Consider the following 10661-nt stretch of genomic DNA (forward strand, 5'->3'; position numbering starts at 1 on the left):
CATTTCCCTTTTTCTACATTATATTTCCCCCTTTTCTACCATAATTTCCCTTTTGTGACTATACTTATGCCTTTTTTTCAGAGTTAGTTTATATTGTTAATATCCAGCCATAGAATCTGTGTTTATGTATTCATTTTTTATTTGTAATTTAATCTAGTTCTAGGAAAACAGGAGTGAAGCCATGTGTTTGGAATTCCCACTAGCTAAACACACACACACACACACACACACACACACACACACACGTTATTATATATATGGCATGTATGTATAATATATATACACACACATACATACACACACACATACACACATATATATTTTTGGGGGGGTAGTGATTATCTTCAAAAAAACCCCACACACCCTAGAAACACAAAGGTTTTGCCAGTGTTTTATTTTAAAGGATCAAAAATAAATACTACATACACACACACAGGGGAACAAATTCATTGACATTTGTGTTTTCCAATGCACAATTTCAATACATGGCACCTTCATCTTCTTTATTTAGAAAATAGATTGTTATTGGTCCGTAACTGGTATGAACAGTCTCTGTGACCCTGGCAAATAACCAGGAGCCAAGTCCATATAATAAAGTTGGAATACCTAGAAAACAAATGAATGTATTACTCAAGACAATCAGTACTTACAGTCATGTACTAACATATGTCATGCTACCGATCATGTAACAGCCTTCAGCGATGTTAACATAAAGCTTTAGAGACCTGACACTCACTATGATCACTAAAGAGCTGGACTTTATCTCTTTGTGAAACGTGGTGGAAATTACATGAGCCTAGATTTTTTTAAACCATTAGATAAGACTGAAATAAATTTTAATGTAAAGCATTTGCTTAATTCATTATCTTCAATTAATTATAAAGTGATTTTATATTCTTCTCACAAATAAGCAAACAGAGAAGAATATACATTAATTTGGTTGTAAATGTCCCTGATTATTGGCCTTAAGCTAAAATGACTAGATCCACTAGTAATTACTAGGTTATTCTTTAAGTTACATAGGAACACTGATGGCTAAAGAAATATTTGTGAAACTGGGTCAAACAACTGTCTTCAAAACCTAAGGCACAACCTAACTTTTAGAAAAATTTTACCATTATCAGCATGACAAAGAACACTCTCACTAGCAATTTTGTAGTTGATTTGAAAATAATCTCGTTTTATCTTATCTGCCTGGACTCAAACAGATCTGTTTCTCTCCTTTCCTGAACATTGCCATTAATAAGGTTTCCATTTTATTTTAGATTAACTGCTGCTTGTTATATATCAAACTAAACACATACTATCCATAGATATGGATTCATATGTATATGACTGCATGTTGGATGCAAAACAGACTTCCATAATTTTATCTTTTAAGGCACTTGTTTAAAATCAATGCCTATTGACATATTAAATACACACACACATCAAAAACAAATATTGTAGGCCCTACACAAGAATTAATTTTATTGCTTCCATGTGGGAAATGAACAGAAAAAGACAATTTAAAAAAAATAACTGCTCATTTGTAAAATCTTCTTTCTAGTTAATAGAGAAACCAATACACACTCAAGATTGGTCATACTGCTAATTTTTTCTTCTTTTCCTGCAGGAATATCTTCACTGTGCTGCGTTCCCTTTGAGTATGTGTGTTGGAATACTCTGGGATGCCAGAGATAACAGGAGAGGCGTCACCAGCTGGCAGTGAGATGGTGGGTGGGGAGCCTGATGCCTCCTGTCCAGGCATTTTTCTACATTTAGGAACATACCAAGTTTCAGTTCGGAATTTATGGAATTGTCTACAGTATGCTGTGATCTTTGCCCTTGTCATGCCCCCAGAGAATCTCAAATGTCTCAAGGCACTGTTATAAAAATAAAACCTCAAAAAGTATAACAACATAGCTATTTGCAAATTATTCATCCAAAAAGGGAGTAAAACCCAAGTGATATGTGGTGAGAAGGCAGATGGTCAAGAGAACACGGTGACAAGACAAGGTAGCCATAAGTAAGAGAGGAGTGTGAGGTACAGACTCAAATAAGAAATGAATTCCAATATGACACTACCACTACAAAATCTGAAAATCAATGGGGGTGAGAAATTTAAAAAGGTCCTTGAAGCAATTATTAGTTTTCTACGCATACTGAGAGTAAGATATACATAATATGCCTTTTAAACCAACACTGAAGGTTGAGTTTAAGGAACAGTAGGGACCCTGAGAATTAGATTGTATGGTATTTATCATGGCTTTCAGTTAAATGTCCTTTTAAAAACAAATCATACAAATAAATCCCCCCAGATAAAATTTAAAAACTGATTAATGATTATTGGTTTAGTAACAACGGACTGCAGGAGCCATTATCAGTCTTGCTTATTGATGGAGGTCAGAGTTGATAAAGGAGACAGAAATTCTGTGGTTTCTCTCCTGGAATGAATGAGTTTTTAAAGTTTTTTTTTACCCTAAAATGAAGAGAATAATGCACAAATGAGGAAGATTTGGTGCCTCTGTGTTTCACAGATTAAAAAATTTTAGTATGTTTCAAAATCAAAATCTCTAAGATTCCATGAAATAATAAAATTCAGATTACTGGAGACAGAGAACATCAAAACGAACTTGAGAAAACAGTTCTTTGCATAATCATTCATTTTAAGTTAACCGAACGGTAGGTAAACTACGGTTGAATTTAGTACTTAAAACAATTGGAACTTTATGATAAGGCTCCGATAACCCGTTCATTCCAGTGCTAAGTTGCCTTCCTTAAATCTTAATCTATTTCCCAGTAGGATACTAGGACTGATAAACCATCAGTAAAACGTCAGCGCCACTGAAGGGAAGGCGGAGGAGAAAGGGGACAAATGAGTCAACACAAGTCCTTATTATCCACAAAATGGAAAATTAATTATTCTGATTACTACTCACTTAGAAGGCAGGACAAGGAATAAAATCTTTTGTATTCTTATTCCCAACTAGGGACTGGATCACGCGGGCAAACTACAATCGCCAACTAGGATGCCAACTCATATTTCCCTTAGTTCAGACAAAAAATAAAAACCCAAATTACTAAATTGGTTTTTAGTGAAGTCCAGAAAAAGGATTTCAGAGTAAGCCGATTTGTATTCCAGCATGCAGAAACACCTTCTTTGCTGCACTTACAGAATTGTTAAAAGCCCCCACACACTATTAAATCACTATTTTATATTAAAAAAATAAAACAAAAACCAACAACAAAAACCCTACATCTGTTGTTTTTCTGTAAAGGTTTTACTTTTCTGTGTGGGAAGTGGGAAGATTTTTTTTTTCTTCTTCTTTTGATGTCTTAATGACCAAAAGCTAAAAGATAAGCCCTTAATTATGTCAGGTACCTTTAAGAAAGTGTTTAAACTGTGACATTTTATATATGGGATTCAGCCTATATAGTTCACCTACAGCTTGGGCTACTAGGTTTTTTTAATTATTAATTTTATATTTTTACAGTGTAGTCGTTGCCCTCCTCACAGTCTGCCCTCCCAAAGTTCCTTATCCCACTCCTCCTCCTGGTCTACTAGCTGTCCTAACCTGTATCTCAGTATTTGGAAAAGAATGATTCCTACCAATTCTGAAAATAAACTCATTTTCACAAGCCTAATTTGTTAGCATTTCGGCTTTTCCCATGGTTTCATTCCAACCTCAGGATTAGTTGACACACTCTGTATATAGTCGATCAAACAAGTTATGAGATACACTGGTGTGTAATCTCCTTTGTGGATTTTCCAGTGGGACAATGGCTCAAAAATTCCGTAAGTGCTATTTGAGTTATATGCAGAAATGCCCATGCTTGGCTAAATTTAAAGAACTATTGGATTATATGTAATACTAGTACGGCTGCACAGAGCTTAGTTTAATTTTGGATTAAAAAATCCTATCTGGATTACCCTAGTTCTGCTTCCTTGTGTAGAGTTTGAGTGACTGAAATCTAAGTTAATATTTTTTAGCAGCTATTAATAGGTCCGAAACATCTTGAGGACTTGAATTTTCCCCTAATCTATAAAATGCTGTCACACCTACGAGCCATGATATTGATCCTTCTGCCACTAAACCAACAGAACATAAACGTCTAGCGGGAGGGCCGTCAGAATTAGATCATCTTCAGGAGTACAGATACTAAAGAAGACAGCATCTTTTAAGTCTAGCACCCGAGAAAAGAGGATGTCTGTAGGGAACCTACTGCTTGTAGCAAGACACAATCGCTGAGGTTTCACATAAAGACAAAGAAACTTGAAAAGTCCGTCCAGTTTTTGTCCTCCAAAGGCTCCTGGTGATGAGCGCAGGAGTGACTCCTGCCAAGCAACTTCAGGGCCACTGTCCGGACTCGCTCCTCGCTGCTCGGGGCAGGGTCCTCCCGGGTGGACAGTGGCAGGTTCACGACCTCAGCCCACTGGGGATGCTAAGGGCTGGCCCTGGAGGCCGAGCGGCGTGCTTGTGGGCCAGCGGCCGCCCTGGGCCGGAGGAGTGCCCGGGTCAGGCGAGGGCGCGGCCACTCACCCAGGTTGATGACCTTGAGCGCGGTAAAGAAGCGGTTCTGCGGGGCCAGGTCCTGCCAGGGCGCCTTGGAGCAGTGGTACTTGATGAAGGGGAAGCAGCCGGTGCGCAGGACGTGGTAGTTGGCGCCCGGCACCGGCCAATTGAAGTGCGACAGGCCGAACTGGTCGTTGTGGACCGCGCTGTAGGGCACACAGAAGGAGGTCCAGTGCGGCAAGCGCCGCTGCAGCAGGTGCCGCGTCAGCACCTCCGAGGCGCGGGGCTTCGGGCGGGAGGCGGTGCCCGAGGCCCAGGGCCCGCACAGCAGCAGCCGCAGCACGGCCGCGTGGGCCCTGCGCAGGGCCTCCATGTCCGGGGCCGGCTCCCTAGCGTGCCCCTGGGGCCCCTGGGGCCGCGCCTTTGGGGGCGGGGTCAGGCTGCGTGCGCATGCGCGCTCCCCTCCTCACCCTAGGCCTGGGCGGGGAACACCCAGCGGGCTGCTGGAGCGCGGGTGAGAGCGCCTTGAGGTGCGGCGCGTGCGCACAGCGACCCGGGGCCCTCGGTGGGGACCGGAGGGCGGAGCGACTGCGCAAATCGGGGAAAACTGTCACCTCTGGCCTCAGGTGACCCTGGAGCAGGGGGAGAATGTTAAAGCAATCCTCCCCCGCCTGGGCACCCAGGGAAATCCTCAGGGATGCTGAGGAGCTGGAGGTGCGCTCAGGAAAGTGAGCTGACATTCAAGGCCTGGCCTTTGCCCGGGCTGGATACCTGGTGACCTCAGACTGCACTTTCCTGCTGATGTCCTCACAGTCGCGTTCACTGCCCAGACTGAATCCTAGATAGTGCAAGATAAAAAGGGTCCCGAGCCAGATGTGGCTCTTGCCTGTGATCACAGCACTGAAAACGCTGAAGTGTGAGGATGAGGAGTTGGAGGCCAGCCTGGGCTACACAGAAGAGCATCTGTCTCTCAACCTTCTCCCGAACCCCCACCCCCCCAAAATAAACAAACCTGAAAAGAAAAGGAGTCCTATGTTTTCTCATTTAGGGCCCTCAAGCTCAGAGAACCTTTCTTCTGAGCACGCAGTAAATACTAAGACAGGATATGGCAGTCAGCAACCTTTAACAATCCTCAGATCCCTACCCACTTTTAATTTATTATTGTAAGGAAAGTATTTCCCAAGCTTCGCGGAAGCATAGCACCTCTTTTCTAAAGTATTACTCTTGTATGTCCTTAACTTATGTGGAGAGGACGTACAAGTGGGATGAAGTTTCTGGAAAGTACCTTATGCAAAGGAAGTAATTATGTGTGTGGGAACTGTATAACAATTTGCTGAAAATTCAGGAAGGACGTAAAATAGTGTGATGTTTAAAGATTTATTTGATGTATACAAGTGCTCCATTTTCATGCACACTAGAAGAGGGAATCAGATCCCATTATGGATGGTTATGGATGGCTGTGAGTCACTATGTAGGTGTTGGGAATTGAACTCAGGACCTCTGGGAGGGCAGTCAATGCTCTTATCCACTGAACCATCTCTCCAGCAACATTTTTTTTTTATAGTCACCAGTTTTGAGTTAGTCGACATTGAGTTCATTCCACAAATATGTCAAATATTTAGGGGGTCTTGTCATGAATATAGGTTGAACTTTATAAGATTCTCTGTTAGATAACAGTTTTTAAAGAAAAATTAGGTGGAGTCATGATATATTTAGCTATGCAGAATAGCCAGGAGGATTATTGAAGGCCGGCAGGGAACTGCTGCAGAAGTATCATTTTCAAAGTAAAGTTTTAAAACCAGTAGAGTCTCCTTTTTTTTTCCCAGACAAAATCTGTCATAGAATTCTAGCATATAAAGAAAATTATAAACACATTGTGTTTGTTTCTAAACATTTATAAGGTAATCTTTTTAATCGTAGTTTCATAGGTAAACCTGCCACCACAACAGAATCACAGCTAGTTTGTTGCCTTGGTTTGGTTGTTGTTGTTGTTGTGTAGGGAGGGGATTTATTAGAAGAAAGTCAGGTAGATAAAGTAATACATGTGAAGTTTGCAGAGCCAGACTCAGAAGGTGGGAAGAATGAAGGAATCCTGGACAGTGAGGACAGAGAGGTGAGACTACACCAGGAACTAGCATGATGAGCACGCCCAGCCAGCCCCGCTGCCGCTGGGCCCAACAGTGACAATTACAGCTGCCATTTTCTCCCCTTAATCTTCTGCTTTTGCTGTATCTTACTCAGAAAAATCCTGATCTTTCCAGAGAAACTTTTTAAAATATGTTTTTAAATGGCAGCAGGAGATTAATTATGAGAAGTACACTAAATTATTAATTAGTATGGTACATCACACACCCTTAGAAATGGCCAAATTCGAAAAGACAGAAAATTCTAAGGGTTTAGAGGATACAGAGCAAGTTTTTCCAAAGTGGAACAATTGGAATTCTTCATTTTTAAGACTTATTTCTTTATACTGTGGATGTTTGTATATTTTGATTGCCTGTGTGTCTGGGCGCCATGCATGTCTTGTGCTGGTAGCGGCCGGAAGAGAGCATCAGATCAGTTGGGAGTGAAATTACTGCTGTTTGGGAATTGTTGTGCTGGGAGCTGAACTCTGATCCTCTGGAAGAGCAGCCAGTGCTTTTAACCCTGAGCCATCTCTCCAGCCCTTAATTGGAATTCTTATTACACTGCTGGCAATCACTCTGGCAATGTTTTGTTCTCCACCCTGCCCTGTGTGTGTGTGTGTGTGTGTGTGTGTGTGTGTGCACTCGTGTGCATGTGTGTGTCTCTCTGTGTGTGATAGTCTTGTTACATTTCTCAGGCTGACTCTGAAGTTGCTATGCTCTCACCTCAGCCTCACATACGTGGCTTTAACAGATACAGGTGAATATATGCCTTCCGAGATGCCTTATGACACAGACCTTGTACTACTAGGTCCATAACTATATTGTTTCATCTGAACTACCATAACAAAGTATCATTCAGTGACTAGTTTTAAACAATAGAAATTTATTTCTAATAAGAGCCATACAAGGTATTGACCATTTTGGCTCCTCTGAGGGTTTTCTTCCTGGCTTACAGATGGCCTTATCTCAGTATCCTCATATGGACCTACTTTTTTACAATTCCTGTCAGGTTTCAGCTCCACTTTGGTGAGGTTTTGTTTTGTTTTGTTTTGTTTTGTTTTGTTTTTCCTATAGCACCTCTTCTCAGGCCCTATTTCCAAATATAGTCATGCTACGATGCGGTCTTCAACATATGAGCTTGGGTATACGAGGGAGGGAAACACATTCAATCTATAACAATATCTAACACAGATTGTGCATGTATGTTCTCCAAAACACATGTACTAGTACTAGAATATTCCTAGCATACTATTCATAGTAGTGATATTTGATATGTGAATTACACGTATCAATAATGTATCCATGTTTCTATATGTTATTAGTGATTTTAGTTGTGTGGGGGCGTATTCACACATCATGCATCCTAAGCAACTCTTTTACTGTTAAGCTACATCCCCAACCATTATTGTTAGCATTTATCAGGGAAAAATTTATTAAGGAAAAAAAAATCTCTTTAGAGCTGATCTTGTGTGTGTGTGTCTGTGTGTGTGTGTGTGTCTGTGTCCCTATTCATATTATTTGTTTTCATGTTGTTTTGGGTCTTTTTGATGTTTGCTTTTTTTTTGCTTGTGCTTTGAGACAAGGTCTCAATGTATTACCCAGGCTGACCTCAGACTTCAGAGCTGAAACAGCCCTTCCACCTCAGCCTTTCAAGTAGCTGGAACTATAGGTGTGCACCACTACATCCAGCTCTCAGGGTGTGCTTACAACCTTACAGTGAGATCCTGATTTACTCCTGTAACGCAGTCCCCCATTACCTGAACTTAGATGTCCATGGCCAACAAGAAGAGAGAATGTGGTCTAAGCTATTTAGAGACAGCAAGGTGACATTTGCATAACTTATTAAAGTCTATTATTAGAATTGTTATATTTATTTTTAATAAATTATCAATTTATCTATGAATTAATATTGTTGATGAATATATATGTATAGGAAAAAGCAGGACATATAGGGTTCAGTGTATCTGAGATTGCAGATATTTTCTGGTATCTTGGGAAGTATCTTCTGTATATAAGCAAACACCACTGTATTGTAATAATGTGATTTAACACAGAGCAAGATTAGGATGTAGATTTTAATTCACTTACATTCCCAGGGGGGAATCAACATAATATCAACATATTAGTAAAAGATGGAAGACTTACAAATATGAGGTTAAGATGTTTATATTTAAGAATTAATTTAAAATTTCCAGTTTGGATCTTAATGACATTTTGTTCAAGGAAAGAGTATGGAAATGATTTTGTCCAATTCTTATTTCAGCATAGTTGGAATGTAATCCTAGGTAGCCAAAGTAGATTCAGACCCAGGCTTCCTCAACACTCATCTCTGCTAAGTGGCTCGAGGCCCTCTAAGCCAAGCTCAGCACTAAAGTCAGTGGACTTAGGTATCTGTACAGCCAAATGAATATTCAATTCTCTGCACCCTCAACAGTGGCAAGCACTAATTACTGCTCCATCCTCTCTACCCTTATGTCATCTTGTCAAGGACAGTAAATGTGAGATTTATACAAGGTTATCTCCATGGAAAAAGTTGCTCGGAAAGGAAGGGGATGGTGCTGAAAGGCTCATGAACCCCCTGAAGGGGACCCCACTCGAGTCTCAGGATGGTGCGCACCCAAAGGACACACGAGAGACCAACTTGCTGCAAGAACACGAGGTAATTTAATGGCGGAACGTTCCGGGCTGACACGTGTCTCAATGTAGGAGACATGTGGCTCCGGGATTAAGGGTTAATATAAGCTCGGGGTGGGGAAAAGGAGAAACTTTCACACGGGTGCACATGATTGGTTGTTTTCCAATTTTTGAACATCAGGCCGAACCGGTCTATGGGGGCAGGGTGCAGTTCCTGCAGGCAGATGTTTATCTCTCTCTCTCTCTCTCTCTCTCTCTCTCTCTCTCTGTCTTTTCCGAGACAGGGTTTCTCTGTATAGCCCTGGCTGTCCTGGAACTCACTCTAGACCAGGCTGTCCTCGAACTCAGAAATCTGCCTGCCTCTGCCTCCCAAGTGCTGGGATTAAAGGCGTGCGCCCGCTATCTCTCTTATCTTCATTCTTGGGATGATTCAGCAGCCCTTTGTCCTGTAACTCTGCATTCTTTGTTAACTGATTAACTGGGCCAATGGTTGGCAAACCCTAAGGCGGTGGCTTCAGCTACTCAGGGAGAAGGAATCTACAGGGCCCTTTTTTTTTTTATATATAAGTTTTTCGTGGGACCCATTAAATTTTCTTTTACTGCCTGCTTATTTGGACTTCTATCTGAAGGCTCCAGGCAGTGGCTGGTTGCTAGGACTACTGCCATAAAGAGTTACACTAAGAATTACTCTGGCAAAGTAAGACACTGTTTCATCTGGAAATGCCAGTGGAATCTCACTTCAAAACTTTTATTGACAAATCATAAGTCAGTGAGTGAGTATTCTGCTATATTTCCATTATAAAATGAGTCAGGAGGCCTTTAAATAAATAAAGAGCTTCCCTTGGGCAGTATTTGTTTATACTCTTGTTGTCTCCCTTCACTGTGATACAACCTTTCCAGTCTGAAGATGTATGTGTGATTTCTAAAGCGTTGTGACCCCAGTACCTAGGAAAGCACTTGTCATATTTTAGACACTGTCCTTGAATAAATGAGGGTGGATAAAAGTGAATATAATTAGTATACTGAAGGGATGTTGGAGAAAGGAAGGTATATTATATATATACCTTATATATTATATAGGCTTTAATGTTAAAGTGTTAATTTGGGCTGCTGAAGAAATTAAACTACAAAATAGGTACAAAATGTATCCAAGATCAATTATCAAAATCAAGCATTAAAAACCCTGGCCTCTGGCTACCAGTGGGCTCTTCATCCGAGTGGTTCTGTTTCCCACCACACTGCTTGATGTAGGTGTTGGTGTTTTGAAATCCGGTGTTAAGATATGTTTGTAACTTTGTAAACCAGGTAACCATATATGCTGATAGATAATGGAGTCCATTGTATGGGCATGTTCCCAGGATTGCAAGTCTTCATACTCTATAGTCATTGTTTGGGGTTGCCTCGG

The 10661-nt window shown here is 41.0% G+C and overlaps 1 protein-coding gene across 5 annotated transcripts; it reads right to left on the minus strand.

The window, feature by feature from the left end:
• Positions 1-375: 375 nt before the first annotated feature.
• On the minus strand, positions 376-4934 carry C26H15orf61 (chromosome 26 C15orf61 homolog). 5 transcript variants are annotated; one of them, XR_013107659.1, is made up of 3 exons: positions 4207-4934; positions 2922-3029; positions 376-606 (listed from the first exon to the last, which is right to left on the minus strand). XR_013107659.1 is itself a non-coding variant. In XM_076925731.1 (2 exons), the coding sequence occupies exons 1-2, from the start codon at positions 4867-4869 to the stop codon at positions 479-481; spliced, it is 474 nt and encodes a 157-aa protein (XP_076781846.1). In that variant the 5' UTR covers positions 4870-4930; the 3' UTR covers positions 376-478. The 5 variants fall into 5 exon arrangements, 1 of the variants encoding a protein (XP_076781846.1); XR_013107658.1 differs by lacking the exon at positions 2922-3029; XR_013107656.1 differs by having other exon boundaries at positions 376-3029.
• Positions 4935-10661: the final 5727 nt, after the last annotated feature.

The sequence above is a fragment of the Arvicanthis niloticus genome, chromosome 26, assembly GCF_011762505.2.
Source record: "Arvicanthis niloticus isolate mArvNil1 chromosome 26, mArvNil1.pat.X, whole genome shotgun sequence".
NCBI classification, from domain to species: Eukaryota; Metazoa; Chordata; class Mammalia; order Rodentia; family Muridae; genus Arvicanthis; species Arvicanthis niloticus.

Bases quoted from the DNA above. Each gene is read 5' to 3' on its own strand.
- C26H15orf61 (XM_076925731.1), bottom strand. From the start codon at position 4,869: ATGGAGGCCCTGCGCAGGGCCCACGCGGCCGTGCTGCGGCTGCTGCTG. The intron at 607-4,523 runs GTGAGTGGCCGC...TTTGTTTTCTAG, and splicing joins GCTCAAGGTCATCAACCTGG to GTATTCCAACTTTATTATAT.